This window comes from Leptonotus elevatus, chromosome 14, assembly GCF_054856555.1.
Source record: "Leptonotus elevatus isolate MCC_2025b chromosome 14, RoL_Lele_1.0, whole genome shotgun sequence".
In the NCBI taxonomy this organism is placed as follows: Eukaryota; Metazoa; Chordata; class Actinopteri; order Syngnathiformes; family Syngnathidae; genus Leptonotus; species Leptonotus elevatus.
Genome location: NC_141252.1, coordinates 11,680,418 through 11,701,358, shown reverse-complemented (window position 1 = coordinate 11,701,358; position 20,941 = coordinate 11,680,418). Strand labels below are relative to the sequence as shown.

At 39.2% G+C, this 20,941-nt stretch overlaps 1 protein-coding gene across 1 annotated transcript; it reads left to right on the top strand.

Annotated features, from left to right (window-relative positions):
• The first annotated feature begins 4,139 nt into the window (after positions 1 to 4,139).
• prkcha (protein kinase C, eta, a) lies at positions 4,140 to 19,551 on the top strand. The gene is made up of 14 exons (XM_086094781.1): positions 4,140 to 4,791; positions 9,683 to 9,746; positions 10,391 to 10,544; positions 10,627 to 10,661; positions 10,743 to 10,816; positions 11,865 to 11,994; positions 12,085 to 12,221; positions 12,321 to 12,449; positions 12,530 to 12,703; positions 14,407 to 14,561; positions 15,786 to 15,924; positions 16,127 to 16,315; positions 18,723 to 18,869; positions 18,955 to 19,551. Exons 1-14 carry the CDS (start codon positions 4,444 to 4,446, stop codon positions 19,102 to 19,104), a joined length of 2,025 nt encoding a protein of 674 aa, XP_085950907.1. The 5' UTR covers positions 4,140 to 4,443; the 3' UTR covers positions 19,105 to 19,551.
• Positions 19,552 to 20,941: the final 1,390 nt, after the last annotated feature.

Genomic DNA, 20,941 nt, shown 5'->3' with positions numbered 1-20,941 from the left:
CCAATCAGATTGTCTCGTTTGCTGCTCACGGCCACTAGAGGTCTTACATGTGCGATAGCTGGGATTACTATGATTTGTTCTGATGATTAACAGTTCTCAATTCGTTTATTTCTTTGGAATTCTGGCTGTGGAGCAGCAGCTGATACTCTGATTTCTCTGCAGCTACTCTGATTTCTCCGCAGCTACTCACTACTTTATTTTTGTGTTGTTTTACGGTGTGCATGCGAAGTGAAAGGCAAGCAGACAAGACTGCAAGAAAGACAGGAGTGATGGAGTTTTTATAGTGCCAAGATGAAAATCAAGGTCAGAGGTGGGACGGTGAGATAAGGCTTGAGTAAATAAACAACATTGCATATTTCAGCAAGTGTCTGTTTTTTTAAGGGGGGTTATTTTGGCAGGTTGAGAGTTGGTGTGCTCACTGGTCAGCAGCCCAGCATGGAGTTTGGTCATGGGTGGTGATCTGAGGGCCAACTCGCCTCTCCATGATCCCATCACTTGAGGGCTGAGCTCTTAATGCGGCCCTGACGCCTCCCTGGCGCTGGGGCCACTCCGCCTGCCTCACATCTGGAGCCAATTACCAACAAGGGCTGTGACAGAGACCCCAACACCACTTTAACCCACAGCTATCCCGCCACCCCCGCCCGCCTCTGCATTGTCCACATAGCTCCTCCAACACTCTTGATTTTTATTTTTTTTACCCATCCAGTGAAGTACATCCTTCATTGATTTAAAGTGTACATTTTTACTGTTTTTTGTTTGATGTTCCCTTTGTGTTCCTAATACGCTACTACAGGCCAGTTGTGATTTATGAGGGTTTCTTCTTTCAGGTTTCCATCTAGTCTTACCCAAGGGTGGGCAAAGTTTGGCCTGCGGCCCACATACATCCCACTCAGTTCTTTAATCCGACCCAGCAGAGTCCTGTTATATTTATTTAAAATAATAATTTAGCCTTAATTACCTGCAACACCTAGGAAAATAAGGACGCTGATAGCAACCCGCCAGGCTTCTTATTCTGTCTCCCTCTATTTGTCACTAATATTTACATGTTTCTTGGACGGGCTCCTGTTGTAAGCTCAATAGCAAAAAAATGAAACAAATAAAAATACAGAACAAAAAATGGGCTGGAAGTCCATAGGTAACTTACTTTATTAATAGTTAAAAAAAAAAAAAAAACGCTTCTTGGCGTCACCACGCATCACGATCAAGCGTAAAACTCTGCACGCGGCCCGCTCAGGTCGACCGCAAAACGAAAAAGTGCTGCATAGGAATAACAAAAACAAAGAGGCGCCACCAAGTGGCGCGGTGCCATACTACGAATTGTTAGACTGTGAATACTAATTCCTTGTGTGTTTAACATACTTGACCAATCAAATTGATTCTAATTAGGCTACCCATAAAATCCTATAATTTAAATGGATTTATTCACGTAATTAAAAAATGGTTGATTTATTGTAAGCAATTAAATATAACAGAGCATTAAAATAAATCATAACCAACCACCAACAAGGCTATGAACTACTGATATAAATATAAGCAGTACTTTAATCTTGTTTGGCGTTGATTATCTGCAGGGACAGGATGTGCTTGGCCATCAAACAAGAAGATAGAGCTGTCCTGGATTACAACCGCATTAAGTGGTGCTGCAGCTCAAATTAAGTCATAAACTGCAAGATTTTGGCTCCTGCGTGACTGTTTTGCATGTTTGCGCCACCAGAAAATACAACAGGAATTCTGTGTGCTCATAAAAGCCATGAGTCCGTGTGCCCAGTCGGATGTCTCGAGTCAGACAGAGCGCTCCCAGGGGTGCATAATTCAACATTTGACACGGTCGTATAGAGAGCGAAAGCGAAGCTGGAGAGAGGCGAGTGTGACGCAGGGGCAAAAGGGGAGTTTGACAGACAGAGGGAGGAAAAATCGGAATGTCTGTACAACAAAGACCAGATAAATCAAGGTGGACTGTAAAAATGTCAGCTGCGGCTCCAAAGGGAGGGGGAAGTAGGGGGGGGGAGGGAGATAAATAATACAATGGACAACTTCTGCCCCCTGCTGGACAGTTTTGGAAGATAATTCTTTATAATAAAATAATGACAATGATTTCAGCATTTAAATAACTAACTTTGCATTTTCATGTTCAAATCAATGGGCAAGAAGCAAAAAACAAAACAAAAACGTCTGCGCCTTGCGTTGTCGCTCAAATGATTATGCACACAGGACTCACCTGTTTTGTAGGTTTGGTCATATGACATTCTTAAGTTGAGCCCAGGCACCGTAATATAATTTTCAGTCGACAGTGACACTCAGTCGTATTGTATTGTAAATAATTGTAAAGAAAAATCAGTGGGGAATAGCTTCATTCTCAAATTTGTGGCATCGTTTTTTGGCAGTGTTCCCTGGTTCGCATTCTTATATTGCCACTTGTTTTGTTTTCCCCCTCGCTTTATAAACATGCAATTGATTTCCTTTTGTGCAGTCGTGATAGTCCCGTTCACATGACATATTGTTTCAAATGAGTTTCTCATAGCCAGAAGCTGAGCTGCACTGTATTTGTTTATGGAGTGAACTGCAGGCTAGAGTTCGAGGCAGTTCCACTTCCTGTTTCTTACCTTTTCGTTCCATGAGGAAACTCTGTTAGCTCCTGTACCGTACTGGAGGAAGTGTTAAACCTGGTTTCTGTTTTAGTGAAGGCATCCTCTAATTAGCCTGATTCATTATACAAGTATCTCTGCTGTGATGTCATTTTATTTTATTTGACAAAAAGCTCAATATTCCACAGATGTGTGCAATGTACCACCATGTTTCTTTTTTATTTAGAACAGCTGCGCAACTGAAGGAGACATGATTCTCTTTTGCTGACATTTAGCCGAGTTGGCCCAGAGTTCAAGTCGGAAGAATTTCAATGAAAATATTGCACGTGAAAGCGAAGGAGGGAATTTCCCATTAAGTGAATTACACTTCAGTTATGTGAATCTCGAGCTAACTTTCAATTGAGAGGACATAGGACCGAAACAAAACAAAAACATTGTAAACATGTCTAAAAATAGTTCAATTTAAAAGAAGTTCTTGAACAAAAAATTTAATGGTACATTGTGACCATTGTGTTGAGTTTCAGTTTCTGTTGAAGAGGAAGATGCAGCAGATATAGCTACTGTAAGTGGTTTCATCAAATTCCGACTTAGCCCAGGGAACTTTGAGCAGGAAACAACCTAACCTTTAAACAACCTAAACTATTAGCCATCTTATCCTTCATTAACAAAGAAAAGCAAACTAAAATGCAAGCAAAAGTCTCAATAATTAACACATCCGTATAAACTTCATTAAGTAGGTACTTTTATTTGCCTTGAATTAGGGATGTTCGATACCACAGGTTTTTTTTTCACACCGATACCAAACAGTACAAGTATTTAACTTTTGTGTAGTCACCAATACCAAGTATCAATAGCATTAGTACTTTTGATAAACACAAGTTCTTCAAAAAACAAACAAACAATAATTTAAAGTACCTTTATATAGCAGTATACCATTTTTCCTTAAATGCATGAAATTAACGACAATTTTCTATACCTCTAATTTCTCATTTCTAGTTCATGATTGTAAAATGGCTACAAGAGGTGAGTACTGATATCAGTACCAGTACTTGGTAAAAGTACTCGTCCACCCCTGTATTTGCTACAATTTTCAAAAACTCAGACTTGGGCCTAATTATTCTAATTTGGCAACAAACAAAATTGTACACTTTGATAGACGTTTACCTTCTGCATATTGCATGTTTGATTGGACAATAATTGAGATTTATGATGTTTCAAAAATCACTTAAATGAAGGAAACTGTAAACAATGGCCCCTCTTGTCAAACTAACATCAAATGATGACGGTGGAGGGAGGTAATCAATAGTAGACAAAAAAATCAAACATCAACTTCAAATCATTCTAAATTGTACTTTATATTGTTCATTGAAATATGAATATTATATAAGGTTACGTGTAGTGTTTGTTGTTAAATAACACACACAAACACACGCACACACTGGTTAAACTTTGAACTTTTGGTCGTCGTAATCCTGCCTACCGTAGCCGCTAGATGGCGGTGTATGGCTTTGGGACAGGTGGGACAGTTTTTTGTTTTTTTCCGTCCCTCGTTTCACCCCCACCGTGCCACGTGACTAGAATGGCACGGCTCGGCAACCCTACACAGGGCGGGCAGGTGTTTCTTTGGCAAAGTTATGCGGAACTTGTAAGTCCCGGTTGGCGTGTGTCTCCCTTTGTGTTCAAGACTCGAAGGAAGAGGAAGGCGGATGTCAAGTGTTAAAACGAGCAGAACTACAACAAGTGCACTCAACATGAACACGGCGGTGGCGTCCTCTTGTTCGTCTCGATCCCTCCTTTGACAACTTCTCTTGATTTCATTCTTTCCCTTGTGACTTTTTAAGTGTCTCTAGTGGCAGGCATGAAGTTCTACGGCCACATCCAGCTCCGAATCGGGGAAGCCGTGGACCTGAAACCGACCAATTTATACCGGCGTCACTCGTTGAGTTTCCTGAAGAACGCCCGTATAGACCCGTATATTGTCCTAAAGGTGAACGACATCAAAATGGGTCAAACTCACACCAAGCAGAAAACCGACTCGCCGACCTACAACGAGGACTTCAACTTCTCCGTAACGGACGCAGAACACGTCGAATTGACCGTCTTCAACGACACCCCCATTGGATACGACGACTTTGTGGCGAACTGCACCATCCGATTTGTGGACCTCATGAAGACCGCCAACACGGACGAGTTCTTCGAGGGATGGGTGAGTACATGTACTTGGGCTAACTACAGTGACAGACCTCCACCAATGCCCTAAAATCCTTATTTGGTTCGGCACCCAATCACCTGCTGCATATTGCTATTAATATTCATTTATTATTTACAGACAAAATGAAGGGCAGACGTAGCATTAGTGAGGATATTTTTGGGGGAGCAGTTTCCTTGTCCCTTCGTCAAATTTGCAGCCATTTACTTTAAGTCCTGTATTCATGGTTCATATTAACAATGGTGCACAGGGTGCTATTTAATTATAACTTTTCCTCCATTTTACCTCAAGAGACCAGAGACAGGGCTGGGCAAACTCGGTCCTCAAAGGCTGGAGTCCTGGAGGTTTGGGATGTTTCCCTTCTCCAACACAGCTGATATATTATCAGCTTGTCAGCAAGCACTGCATAAGCATGATAAACGATCCTGTTGATTGCAATCAGCTTGTGTTGGAAGAGGAAAACCTGCAGGACTTTGGCCTTCGGCCTTCGAGGACCAAGTTCGCCTGCCCTAGGAGATGCACAGATGGACAGATATAAAAGGAAAACAATACTGTGTAAAAGTTATAGTCATCATTAGACTTGAGGTGTTTTTTCCGTCAGTATTTTAATATGGTACACAAACACATGAAGCATTTTTTAATAAAATTAACCCCAAAAAATATATGTACACAGTGGTCGAAAAACTGTATGCAAAAAAGGTAGCTGTGTTGTCATAAAGTGAGTCTATTATTTTCAATTAAGATACATTAAATTAATTATTAACTGATCAACAGAGGCAAATGACGTGAATTTGGCTCAAAGCACATTAACTGTTTACTCCCAAATACTTCTGAAGTCACATGTTACATTTCGGTGCATATGTGACTTGAAGGAAAATATTACTCAATGACTTCTAAATTAAATATGGAAGTAATATTAAAGTGTGAATATATATATATATATATATATATATTTTTTTTTTTTTTATTGTTAAAAACTATGCTTTTCACCATGCCTATGATTGAGATCTTTCAAAGTTTTTAGACCCAAAGTATTTTGGAGTTTTATTTATTAATTTTAGTCATCTTTAAAATTTAAACGTTTATTTCCGTACTTTGTAGATTTATGATTATATTTACATGAATAATGAGGTTATGTGCCTGAATATTTAGTTCATTTCGCTTTCTCTATACTATTTATTTAAGGTTTTTGTTTTTGATCTTTTTAGTAAAAAAAAAATAATATATATATATATATCTCAATCGTCGCGTGGCATTCTGGTGCCAAAAAACTGTTGAAATGAGTTGAGGAGTTTCATTTGTACAAAAGTAATGCTTTGCCACAATCTTGTGGCATCTGTAGAAATTTCAATAGCTACAAGACAAGGTTTCCCTGGTTGAAATGGGCACTTTAACCAAAGTACACGACGCCAAGAATTTGGCGTTCTTGTTAAAAAACACCTTTTATTAAACTAAAACAATATAACTCGTTTATTTCTCAAAATAGCTCCTTGACCCTTTCATTTAATCTGTTAATTAAATTGAGGAATTCCTTCTCCATTTAGTTGGCAATATTCAGTTAAAAATGTCAACCAATAAGCTTGTACGGGCCAAAATTACAGGGGTTTCACCAGGTTGACAAGTCACAATTACCAAGATGTTTCAAATGGTGTCATTTGTCTTTAAAAATTCAACTTAAAAAGCCCAAATGTAACATTATTTGCCAGAAGAGCAGTGAGATGGTGACGTGCGGTGATGTTCATGAATGATGAGGCATCGACTCCTCTGGAGTCGGTCCGATATAAAAATATGAAGTTGAACCCCGAATAGAAGTTTTGCCTATATTTCAAATTAGAACTTCATTGAAACATATGTTACTATCAAGGTCAAAATCGAATTTTTTAACATTTGTTTTCAAATCTTTTAGTTATGTTTCAATTAATTTCACACTATTCAACAATGTGATAAGAAAAACAAAAGAACATTAAATATAAGGTTAAGTACATTGATGTTGTTTTCTGATCTGTCTTTTTTTTTTTTTTTTTGCTTCTACCTTTATATTTAATGTTATGAAAGCTCCGATTATAAAATCATGTCTAATGTTTCTAACGAACCAATCAGTGTGAAAATCAGTAGTAAAGAATTCTACAAGTTGTGATTATTTTATAGGTCACCCAGAAAAAAACATTTAATTTCATGCTATGCCCCCAAAAAACAAAAATGCACAAGGAGGCATGAGGATTGGACACCTGTTGACTCATACTTAAGAGAAGTTAACCACGCCTGACAGACATGTTACAAAGAGGAACTCTTTTATTTTATTTTTTTTTTATGTATATACAAACAATCTTCTCTGGTTATTTACTTGTTAGTCTTCATTAGCCATGATACTTTTAGCTACACACATCAGCATCTACTTGGTTAAATGATTTGTGTAATCGATAATTATTAAGACTTTACTGTGTCGCAAAAAAATATATCATTTTTTTTGTCGGCACTGATCCGGCCCTTCTTCATCACCTACACATAAACCACATCTATGAATGTCACCTTCAAACCTACTGGTGCCCACAACTGTTGCGGGGGAGGGGAGAGGTGCCAGTGCTCTGTTGAGCAGTTAACACATTTCAACACCATTCAAAAAGATGTATCAAGTCCTTTCCAGCCTCATAAAGATTGCATAATCGTAAAAAATACATTGAAGATGCAATAAATGGTACTTAGTATACTGCTAACATAATGCAGGAATTCAAGTTTAAAAGCCTCTGATAAGGAGCATATATGGTCATTTGGGGACGTATACGGTAGTTCCACTTCCTATAATCTAACGTCGTAGTCTTCTTCAGGCATCAAACTAGAGACCAAACCAACAGCACATCCTCTGCTTGCAACTCAACACCTTTCATAGGTTAACCATTATGTGTTTTTTTTTTTTCGTATCCAGGAAATGCACATACATGCAGGGGGACAAAAAGTGAGCTAGTTTTTAAAGAAGTCAAACCAAAAATTAAAAAAAATAATTATTGTAATTACAGTATAAATCATTTAATAATAATTTAAATCAATTAAAGTGGCAATATGGAACTTTACAATAAGCTTTTTATTTGACCATTTATGACTGAAATGCCTGAAAGGCCGCCCGAGATGTAGAAAAATGGGTGGATTTTGCTGCTTAACTCATAATCCACAAACACAATATTAATCAGAATGCTGCGAGGCCACACACAACATATTGTCAAACATTTTTTTAGATTGACTTCCCCTTTAAGATGAAAATGTTAACTAACAATGATAGAGAGGCATTTAACAACACGGATCTCTCTCGACTCGCCTGCCATCTTTTCTCGCCTCTTATACATTCTTTTCCATGATTAGCCTTTCAGGGCGTCCCATTGATGTGGCTCATGTTGCACACACAACATGAAGCACTTCTATTCAAGGCAGGAAAACAAAATATGTGCTCATATTCAAATTGTTATCAGCATGACATTTAGACCTGACTTTTTTCCATTGCCGCCCACTCGATGCTTCATGGCACCTCAATGGGGTCAATGCTGCTTACTCAACTGAAACGGCCCTCTGCTTCTTAAAAAAAAAACAGCCCCAAACTTCCTCCTTTGTGATGCCAATGAAGATGTTAAGCAAAAAAATGTTCAACTGCAAACGAATGTGTCACTATTCTCCAGAGAGTGGGTGTAACTTTTCTTTTCTTTTTTTCTTCTTTTTTTTAAGCAAATACAGACATCACTTAAGGCCCATCTAGCAAAAAAAATGCCAACACATTAACTATTAGGTCTAGAAGTATTTGATGGTTTGTTGCTAATTTCCCAGTAGAGTTTAATTAAACCAGTTAAGATGTTATTTAAGTGTTGACAAATTATTTAAAAATGGATGCTGAAGATGAGTCTCAAAAAGTCCCTTCCCATCAAGTGTGAAATTGCACAAGCAAGTTCTACCGTAAGCATTTTTTGAGCTGACTACTTCCTAAAGAAAATATCAATAAAGGAGTCATTCTGAATTTGACAGCCTTTGTATAGGACTGCAGAGCAAATGTCGCCATTTTCAAGACATTGCCACAGTTCAGCCACAGGACCATTAGCATTTGCTCACAGTGTTGTTAGCGCTAGCAGCTTAAAAAAAATTGAATTCTCGCCAAAGTTGTTGATGATGAGACTGGGGGGGCTTTATTTGTGTCCAGTGGACAGTGAAATGCAACTTGAATTTGTCATGATGAGGGATCAGTTTAGCGCTGCCTGATGGTCGGGGTGGCATGAGGAGTGATTGATTTGCACGAGACAGGAAAAGCATGCCACAGACATTTTATTATGACACTTACTGTTAAAAAAAAATTGTGCGATATGTCTCAGTTTTCTCTAAGCCTTAAAAGTATTTCAACAGTTGACATAATGTTAAATGGAAAATGTTTACTGCTTTTTCTTTTTTTTTTGGTTCTTATTTGCCTTCATTTTATTTTTTATTGTGTGTGTGTGTGTATATATATATAAATGAATGAAAAATCACAGTCCTTATAGTTCTGTTTCTGAGTACAGTATGTATTCCTCGAGCTTGATGCATTAGTGAGACATCCCTCACAGCTGAGCAACTTCCCTCCACAACCAGCACAACCTGCCTGACCTGCTTTGTCTCTCTCAAGGCTTTTAAATTCCTATCACATTTTCTACTTACAGGAACCACACACTGCTTCAGAGAATCAACTAAACATTTATCACACTTTTACAACCTAGTTTTTAACAGTGTATGCTTTTGATGTCCTCAGAAACGTTCAAACATACCTTACACGTCACGCATTGATTTTAATTGTTATCGTGCATTACATTTCTTGCTATGCCTCAGTGCAAAGGTAAAGTGTTGTGGTTTAGTTCTAAATTGTTTGTATCTCTGTGTGCAGAAGGACTTGGAGCCTGAAGGCAAAATTTACGTCCTGATTAAGCTTAATGGATCCTTCATAGATGGTAAGGTCACTTCAATGCATTATCTCCAACAAAAACGTTATGGTTTGACTGACTCATTTGGTTGTTTACACACCAAAAAAAAAAAAATCAATCTGCATTTTCTCAATAATACGCAGCTAGTACTTAATTCAGACAAGGCATATATTTTACTTGTTTTATTAGGAAGATCTCACAGCACGCCACCAAACTTAAATCTCATAAAAAGTATACAACGGAAATGATGATGCAATCATTGACTTGCGCAAAGCAAAGTCCAATTTGATTGGACAACAGATGAATGCACAGGTTAATTGTACCTTCTGCCATCTAGTGGAAAGCTTGTCACTATATGTTATATATAGTATTCATTTATTATATATAATATTTATAGTTAATAAATGATAATTTGGGGAGCAAATGGGTGAAATTGGATCATTTACTATGGCACAGGTTGGGAATCATTGCCTTAGAATGCTCTGTTTAATAATAGACTTGACGAGACATATGCACAAATTTGACAATGGGAATTTTAGCGTGATTTATACTAGTTTGGTAAGTATTAAAAAGGGCATCATTCTTAACAAAGATGCACATGAATTTTGCATGCAGTGATATGAACTTAATTTCTTGTTTGTCAATTGATTGTGTGTTTGTCTTGTTTACAGACGAAGCCATTGTGTCGGAGAAACCCCATAAAACGTTTTCCAGGAAGCGTCAGGGGGCCGTGAGACGCAAAGTCCACCAGGTCAACGGGCACAAGTTCATGTCCACTTACCTTCGCCAGCCAACCTTCTGTTTTCACTGTAACGAGTTTATCTGGTGAGCATGTCGGTTCAGCACAATTCACCGCTGCCTACGTAGACTTTAACCTTAATTTGTTTTTATTGTTTTTTTGTTCCAGGGGTGTTTTTGGAAAACAGGGCTACCAGTGTCAAGGTGACCCTATGTTCTTATCCTCCTTACAGATGAGCTTTGCTTCAGATTTTGATTTCTTTTTTTTTCTTTTTTCCCCTGAAGTCTGTACATGTGTTGTTCACAAGCGCTGCCACCAACAAGTTGTCACTGTGTGTCACCGCATGAAGGCGTCACAGGTACCATCACTCCCTTGGCACCTGATTTAAACCCCATTTACTGCAACTATTCAAAATGTACTTTATTACCTCTGATTTACTGTAAGTTTTAAACGGGGAGTCTGCCCAAAAAATTCCTTACAGTGATATGCTCTATACAGCCCCATTATTATTATTATTATTATTATTATTATTGTTATTATTATTCATAATCATAATAATAATAATAATAATAATGTTTATGGAATATGATTTAAGCAGCAAAATCCACCTGTTTTTATCCATCTCAAGGGGGCGGCCATTTTGTCACTTGCTGTTGACTGAAAATGACATCAGTGCTCACTCAGATAAAGACCAATCAAAACTACCACATGACCAAACTTCGAAAACAGGTGATTGGTCGTTACTTGAGCCCCATGATGTCATTTTAAATGGTTAATTGACTTATTGAGCCATTTTCAGCAGTAAAAAGTTCATATTTTGTCCAGAATTAATATGATAACGTCATTATTTTTTACAATTAATACCTTTTAAAAATGAAATTTTCCACTTGCTGTAGACAGAAGATGACATCGCCTGTGCTAAGGAAATAGGTAACGACCAATCACTGCTCACCTGTTTTCTGGGTTTGGTCAGCAAACTGAGCCATGATTGGTTCTGTTATGTTTCCTTAGCACCAGTGATGTCATCTTCAATTAACAGCAAATGGCAAAATTAGTTTTTAAAGGTATTAATTGTTCATGAAAAATGATTAAGTTAATCACATTAATTATATATAAAATCTTATCTTCTTACTGTTGAAAATAGCTCAATGCGACAAGTATCCTTTTAAGTCGAGAGCAAGTGGCAAAATGGCCGCCCCCTTAGATGGGTGGATTTTGCTACTCATTTCCCACAAACCCAATTATTCTTCGAAATGCCATGTTTAGACTAATAGGGCCACATACAACATACTGTAAATTACATTTTTGGCTTGCCTTCCCCTTTAAAGTTTAAAATTTAGAAGTTGTGTTTTTAAAGCAGAACGACGGAAGCAACTCTTAAACATCACAGTGTGTCACCTTTGCAGTTAGTAAGCCCTGGCTTCAGTATCAACGTCCCTCACCAGTTCACCGCGCACAACTACAAGTCACCCACTTTCTGTAACCACTGTGGATCGCTGCTGTGGGGGTTTGTCCGGCAGGGCCTACACTGCAAAAGTAAGATAAGATGCCCATATTCAGGATTTAGGCAGTAGTCTCTCACTCTGCAACTATAGTGTCATTTTCTCTTCTGTGATTTCTTTCCAGTCTGTAAACTAAATGTTCACATTCGATGCAAAAACAACATTGCGCAGAACTGTGGAGTCAACACTGTGGAACTGGCCAAAAAGCTAGAAGAGATGGGCATTCAAACTGGAGAACTCGTTGAAACAAATATCCCAAGAGTATGAGCATTTTTTAAACTGGTCAAGTAAACTTAAACACTGCTTCATTGTGGTTGTTATTCGACGTACTGGTTGTTCTTCTTCACTTTGCCTTTATAGGTCGTTTCAAGTAAAACCAAGATTCCCTCTGAAAGGAGGAAGAGTGAGAAACGTCAGCCAGATATCCCTCAATTTGGCATCTCAGACTTCACATTTCTTCAAGTGCTGGGCAAGGGTAGTTTCGGAAAGGTGGGAAAGAGATGAGAGGGTGGATGTGTACAATAATGACTTGATGGCGTGCGTGACGTGCGTGCGTGTTCCATCTGCAGGTGATGCTTGCTAGATTCAACAACAGAGATCGGGTTTTCGCAGTCAAGGTGCTGAAAAAAGACATCATCTTGCAGGACGATGATGTGGAGTGTACCTTGACTGAAAAGAGAGTGCTGTCACTGGCCAGCTTTCACCCGTACCTCACGCAACTATACTGCTGCTTCCAGACTCTGGTCAGTGGAAATTGCAAGACACTCACACCTGCCTGTTTCCTGACATCTCTGACTTGCATTGCTGAACTTCCTTGTAGATAGTTCCAGACTCAATTACACAGTAATTATGGAAGACAAAAAAACAACATATTTTTCTAGTAGTTTGTTTGTATTTGTGTAGTTCAGGTTAATGACATCATTGCCCATAAAAATTGCTGCATTGATTGATTCGACACGTCCCCAGGGATTTTTTTAAATATTGAAAACGAAGGTTTCCAAAAATTCTGGCCAAAGTGGAGGTTTGCGTATTTCTCCGGATCCTCGTTTGTGTGTGACAGCCGTAAACTGAGTTTTACATCATCGCCCTACACACGTCACTCACACACATACCTCAAGTCAAAAAAGCCAAGTGGATCTTTTTTAAATTTTTTATTTTGTATATATCCTCTTTGTTTTCCTCTATGCTCCGTTTATGATGATTATTGACTGTTTACAAGTATATATAAAAAAAAATATCGTGTGCACTGACCGTCCGTGCTTGTGTGACTTAAGGTCGAAATGACGTCAAGAGTCGCGCAGTATTTGGCTATCTACTGCTGCATAGAAGCTTGGCATACATCTAAAAAGCTTAAAAACACACATCTCCATTTTTGTGTGCATTCATGTGGATGTGTTTTTTTAAACAAATGAGGCAGTGTTGGTTTTTTTTTTACATGGGGACATATTTGGTTTTTAAAATACCCTGCTGTGTACAAGGCCTTTTATTGTTGTTCTAATTTTTTTTTTTTAATTTTTTATTGTCACAGTCCAGTATGGCATTACATCATTTGTTCAGCAGGTGGCGGCAGTTTTCAACCTGTCCAAGTGGGTGTGAGGAGACTGTATACTTAGCTCTTTTTCCCAGCCTGGCAATCTTTATCTTCTTTAGGTGTTTGAGCCTCCACTGACCTATTTCACCGAGAATAGAGCAGCATTAAGACACACTCTGACGCTTTTCCCTTGAACCCATTCACAACAGCATTGTGCTGTAAAATGGCTTTTGTTTCACCATGTCATGTCAACGTTTGTGTTCAAGTATACTTTGAAAGAAGTTAATGGACTGTACTTGGGGAATAGACTATTTTGCTTACCACTAGAGGGAGTCCACACGACAAGTGGTCCTCAAATCACTGACAATCACTGCATCTCAATTAAAATTTAAAACCCCCCATTAAACATCATCAAAATATTACTCTACATTACTTATTGTAGCTGTTGAATGGTAAATACATGGACTGTGTCTTCAACAAATTGCAGTTATAAACATGCTTTTGTGTTAGTCCTAAGCGTTATTAAATGTAGACCAGTGAAAAGTTTTCAGCAGCGCACTCGGTTTGCTGCCTGTCCGACCAGCTGACGAAGCTTGACAGGCAGTCCTGTGAATCACATCCTCCAGCAGTCTTTTCTTCCCCTTGCTTTTATTTCTACATTACATACCGACCGCGGGCTGTAATGAAAAAGAAAGATTTATGGATTTGATCAATATTTTCCTCACTCCACTAACTTCAACCCACGTTTAGTTCTACCGCAATCCATTAGAGGCGTGTGAAGTATATGAGGTGCGGCCATGCCCTTGAAGTGACCTTAGTCTCGTGACTGATAACATGAGCTTTTCTCTAGGGCCAGTGTGTGTATATTTTTATGTGTCTGTGTGCAAATAAATGTTATTTCCTCATCATGTACAGGACCGTCTCTTCTTTGTGATGGAGTTTGTAAACGGCGGGGATCTGATGTTCCACATTCAAAAGTCTAGAAAATTTGATGAGCCCCGGGCGTGTTTCTACACAGCGGAGATCACATCGGCTCTCATGTTCCTGCATGGCAAACAAATCATCTATCGGTATGAATAACACATCTCACTTAGTTTTTTCATACTCACTGTATATGTTTACCAATAATCTTAATTTTTTGTCAATAATATGTTCTGTGCAGCCCCACGAGTCTAAATATGGTATTCTGGTTGCTATTGTGTTAGTGGAATATGAGTTAAGCAGCAAAATCCAGCCGTTTTTATCCATCTCAAGGGACGGCCATTTTGCCACTTGCTGTCGACTGAAGAGGACATCAATGTTGCTCAGGTCTTAGGTAACGACCAATCACAGCTCACCTGTTTTCTGAAGCTGAGCTGTGATTGGTTGGTACCTGATACCTGAGCAACATTGATGTCATCTTCAGTCGACAGCAAGTAGGAAAATGGCCGCCCCTGAGATGGATAAAAACAGCAAGATTTTGCTTCATACAAATGTAATATTAATCAGAATGTCACAAAAGCACGTGAGGTCACGTATAACATATTATTGTCAAGAATGTTGACTTCCACTTTAAAGATTACTGTCATAGACACTATTGCCGCCACAATTGTTCTTTGCTGGAGTTCGTCCAGTGTGTTTGGGTGCTTGTGTTCTCTGCCAGTCAGGAGGTCCGCAATGCTGAGTGCTTCATGTCAGTGCATGATGATAAAAGGGCATCATGTGGGCTAACTGTAAAACCTGAGTTATATTTAGCTGGCTAGTGTGACCTGTGTCGGCTATCAGTGCATGTTATGGCATGCTTGATGTCTCCAGAGGACACTCGGAGGTTACGTGCTACAACTGAAATAACACACATTAGGCCAGTATAAGAAGATCAGGGCATAATATGAGGTCCCTCTCAGACTGGCTGCTGTAGCTTCAGGTATTGTCATATAGGAAGTTACATGCAGCAAAATCCTGATACAGTATATCAAGCTTTTCTAAAATCGAATAGTGCTTTAAGTTTTTTGTTTGGTCATTCTCCAACGACAGATAAGTAAATAGAATGTTACTTTCTCTTTTTACCTACATGGCCATCTGAATGAAGGCATCCCTCATATGACGGTGAGACAATCGGTCCTCAAATAAGCATCCCTTCCCCTTTGCAACCCCGCTACAGATTTGGATTAGTTGGATTTCTGTCGGATTTTGATCACTGACTCGCCTCCAGCCACTCACTCTTACACATTTATCCGTCTCCAGCATGAAGATGATAGTGTCACAAAGCAAATACTGTGATTTTCAATTTTCAATCAATTTTTGCTGCCTTTCAGGGATCTGAAGCTGGATAATGTTCTCCTTGACAAGGATGGCCACTGTAAACTGGCAGACTTCGGCATGTGCAAAGAAGGCATATCTGAAGACGTCGGAGCGAGAACTTTCTGTGGCACCCCTGATTACATTGCCCCTGAGGTCAGTTCAGACTTATCGAATGTTTTTAAAAGACAGCTAGGTATACATGGCTGATGGCTTCTTGGAACACTTATGAGTTGGTCTGGTCACATGCCGGGCCCAATTTTTTAGATATGGAGGCCGCCATGTTTCCATATATATGTAAGGCTCCTTTGGCCGTGATCATTGTTGTCTGCTGACGTGGCATTTTTTTTCTCCACAGATCCTTCAGGAGATGGTGTATGGGGCCTCTGTTGACTGGTGGGCGCTCGGGGTGCTACTGTACGAGATGCTGCAGGGCCACGCGCCATTTGAGGCCGAAAATGAAGACGACCTGTTTGAGGCTATTCTCAATGAAGAGATTGCTTATGCCCCGTGGCTCAGTGTCGAGTCGGTGGATATCCTCAAAGCTGTGAGTCTTTATTTACTGTTTATGTTCTCTAGAAGGCACATTGACTTTCAACTGGATGTGAGTCACTTTCTGTCCTTGGCAGGCGTTATTAATCTGCTCTGATTGCATCTGTTGGACTAAGAGGTTTTTCCACGCTGAACTGATAGAGAAAATCAATTTCTCACTTGGTTTGTGTTCTGCATTTCACAGGAAAAGACATTAGGCTGCGATCATTAACAAAAGGATCAATTTGCCACATTCCTGAGTAGCTCTGCTGAGCGGCAATCGAAATGGGCTTTGTTCTGCTTTGTTTGGTTTATTATGTGTCACGCTTCAGACTGTCTGGGACACTGACTGCAGAGTAGCGGGCAGGCTTACAAGAGCTCTGCCAACCAGCTGTTTGAACCAACTCTTACATAACTATATTAAGGCATGGTCCACTTCCCGGTCTCAGCTAACTGGCTATAAATACAACAACGTGGACATGTCCTGCTTTCATTGGCTGCGCTGCTGCCTCCCTTACCCGTGTTGTTACTCCAACATGCTTGATGAATCACTACACGAAGCTCATTTGTGTCACGTGTTACATAAAAAGTATTTTAAGTGTGAGTGGATTTTGAACGTGCTGCTTTATTTATACTGACAGTTGATCCGCCGTAAGCTTCTCGTTCAAACAGTTCCTGTTGTTTTATTGGATCTGTAAGAAGTACTGCCAATGTATACAAGATTGTCTTGTTGAATAATCTCACTTCATTCAAATAACTGCAAATGATTTTAATGACAAGCATAAAGATGCACTGTAGATATGATCAATACAGCATCTTCATGAATTCCAAAATCTAAATATGTCTTATTTAGGCTGGGATCATAATTGAAATGAGCAATTGCATTGATCTTTCTGCTGGCATGGACCGTTTGGCCACAAACATTACTGTACACATCTGACAAGTAGACGGGGGGAACAACAAGTACCGTAGCCAAATGTTTGTCATCTCATTTGTGGTCTCCAACTGAACTGACACTCAAACGGCCATAATGGTGGCACTGGTGGAGGCGTTTTAAACACATTTTGATAATGAGACTAGCTAAATCTTTTCTCTTTTCTTCAGACGTACTGTATGTGCAATTAAATTGAGTATGTCTATTATGAATGTTTAGTTTTCAACCATCAATGGTTATTATCTATAGGTTGACGAATGGCTCTACAAACAAAGCATCTGGTCACAACATTAGGTACACCCACGTAAACCAGTGGTGGTCACTCATTCGTCATCCCCACAACATTGTAACATTTCAGCATTTGGTCCTTATTGAACTGAATTTCAAGGGGACTGCAGCCTGTATCATATTCATTTAATAATGCGTTTTCTAATTGTGCTTTTAGTTTGGTGTCACGCTGAGAGATCCCAGTTACCTTCTAGATTAGTGGTGCAATGATTAATTGACAAATAATCAATTATCAAATAAATAGATTAAAAAAACATTTTTTTATCAGTGACTTTTTTAAATACCAATTTTTTTTATCAATGACTTGTTTAGATACCCTTTTTGATTAAAAACTGGCCAAATACGCATTTACTGTTTGAAAAACAATGATCAGCGTTTTTGCCAGTTTTCTGATACGTTACGGACCAAACCTGTAGCTGAATCACAATTAATTTGTTCATTTTCTGCACTGTCCATTTGAAATAATATCCTTTTTATGTATATAATAAAGCGAACATTTTTCTTTTTATGATATTGATTATTAACATAATCCTTAGATACATGAGAGGGCATAGGAGCTCTCTATTTCAGGGCACTGAAACCAACTGATTTGACAAGTCTTATTAATCTTTCTAGCGACTTGCTGTTTATCTAGGGGCTGCCACTGGGGAGTCAAAGGCTCATTAGTTTTGTTGGCTTAGTCTGAATGTCATTGTCTGCCTTAAGATGTGCACCTTATCCCCAGCCAAGACAGCCTTCTGCAAAATACATTTGCTTGCTGAAGGCAAGTCAAAACAAAGTTGTCTCTCGTTTCTGGCCACGCCCCTGAGCAGCTGTCAAACCTTGACCTGATTTACTGTTTTATTGTTTCTTTCTGTACAACACCAGGAAGCTGGGACGGTTGGTGCTACTGTTAAAACAAGCTGAACGTTTCTCAGCTGGTGCATTGTGGGCTGTGCTGAGAAAAAAAACAAAAAACAGGGTGTGTTTTTGTGAGTGGGGAGGTGAGGCCTTACTTACTGAATGTCATCTTGGACAGACTCCAGTTTAGCCATTACTAAAAATTGCAATATGGCCAGCTGAAATAGATGCACTATTGTGGAAGAGATGCTCTCTTGGAACGATTGCAATTTCATGTTAAATTTTCTTTATGACATGCTTACAATCCTTTTGTAGCATGCCACTTTTTATTTAAAATTCATATACATTTATGTATCCACAGTTCCTGACCAAAAACCCACTCCGGCGCCTAGGTTGTGTAGCATCAGAGGGCGGAGAAATCGCTGTGACCAGCCATGCCTTTTTCAGAGACATTGACTGGGAGTTGCTGAATCATCGGGCCATAGAGCCACCTTTCAAGCCCAAGATAGTAGGCCACCTTCACGCGCATCCATCTCCATGAATACCAAGCAGACATAATACAATGTTTGTAATTATCCTGCTGTCTTTCTCAGAAAATGCCAGAAGACGTCAACAACTTTGACCCGGACTTTACGAGGGAAGAGCCCACCCTCACGCCGATCGATGACACCCCCATCTCATCTATCAATCAGGATGAGTTTAAAGACTTTTCATACACTTCCCCCGACATGCTGGAAAACTAAGACCTTACCGATTTACTAACGGGCATGCGCTCTCTATCTATGCCCGAGACAATTCTCAGTCGTAACGGTATGACTCTGTTACATTCCCCACTGGCATGAGAGTGTAAAAGGGAGCAAGGTCAGTCAGATATGGACACGCTCTCAAATGACTACAATGTGGCGTGATGGACTTGTACATATTTTTTTTTCCTTTTTTTGAGGGGGCCAAATTGTATGTATGTATTTTTTCTACTGTTGGTACTTAATGTTGTGCTTCAGCAAATTGGGCATAGTTTTTTATTTTTTATTTTTTTACTGGACAGCAATTCCCAGATTGGCATGTATTTCCTGTGACGCATACCATTCTGGGGAAAAAATACCCACCAAAGCACTCCCACTCTGTAAATAACAGTTAAATATTGTATTGAAGTTCTGTACTCAATAAAAACATTAAGCTATGTCGTTAAAGGGAGACTGAGACAATCAGTGTATGTGTTCATTTTTTTCTCTTATCAGTCACAGTCTATCTAGCAAACTCATGTCACCCATCCAAACTCTACCGAGCATGTTGAGGATGACGCAACATTTCATTTGTGGTAAAGGTTCATGTGATTCTTGGTGACTACAATCTCTGAACTTTTTCAAATTTCGACATAACATTCTCTTGCTCATATAGGATTCATGCTTGTGGCTTTTGCCAGAATTATTTTGTATACATTGTTGCTTTACAGTTGCAATCATTCATTTTCTGCTCTATCTGTGACTTTCTTGGTTTCCTTCCTCAAGAAGAAACAAGAAAAGAAAAAGTTATTTGGCAGCCAGTCAGAGTTTGGGACCCATCATGTTCCCCTTCTTCAAACCTGTAAATTATTATGAATCATTTGAATTATCAAGCATTTGAACCTCTCTGCGCACCCTTGGACAAAAACAGGGTAATCATATTGCGAGTTTGATGGGAGCTGGTAAAGAATAAACAGGAAACCTGCGTCATTACCGTCGCTTTTGATCAAAATAAAAATACATGACAGGTCAATGATGTTTTAGATGGCACTTGAAAGCATAAGTTCTGTTACAAGCAATAGAAAAGCAATCTTTTAAACAAGAAAGGCTCTTTCTTGTTCAAGGGCAGACTCTTAACAATGTTGCAGTGCTGTATGATGAACCTGCCCCCGATATAGAGTTCACCTCCCTTTTAAGAGCACAACTGTACTTCCTGTTAGCTTGTAGGAGGAAGCCTGCTTTTGTTTATCTTCGACCCCCTGCCATGTGGCAATTGTGTGGCTTTGTCCAACAGCAGTGGGGAGAAATGGCTAACAAGTGAGCAAATTTTGCACCACCTGCAATATAATAACGGAATAATCATTAGCGCATAATGGTGGTTTAATTGAACTGCTGTATTTCAGAATCCTGCAATCAGCAATATCTAGTCATTTTAAAAACGAACTATAAATCTTCATAATACTACCCCATTTGGTTTCCGAGACTCAAATCAACGTTATCCAAGATAATGCTTTGATCAGAAGGACTCAACAGCCTACTAATATTCAGGGCTTTGTTGTGTCCATGATGGCGGGCACATGGTCGCTGACCGAATGAGGCACAAGATTAAATGGCCTGACGTTTTGTTTAGCCCTTAAATGCAGCCCGGTTTGGCAGCTTTCCTCAGGTAATGTAGAGATTTAAGAGCCTTGTCTCAAATGTCATTACTGAGACAAACTGATGGCTGCCAGCATGTCTGTGTGTGCCGCTTGATTGAATCAAGATAGTCCCATGTGCATTGCCCCCAAAAGCAGCCACTGGGGGAAAACTTTGCAATCATCATTTTGCTGTTTGCTGAACTTCTTACATCAATAATGAA

Coding starts and splice junctions, on each gene's coding strand:
- prkcha (XM_086094781.1), top strand. CDS start 4,444: ATGAAGTTCTACGGCCACATCCAGCTCCGAATCGGGGAAGCCGTGGAC. Junction 12,450..12,529: donor GCAAGGGTAGTTTCGGAAAG/GTGGGAAAGAGA, acceptor TTCCATCTGCAG/GTGATGCTTGCTAGATTCAA. Junction 18,870..18,954: donor CACCTTTCAAGCCCAAGATA/GTAGGCCACCTT, acceptor TGTCTTTCTCAG/AAAATGCCAGAAGACGTCAA.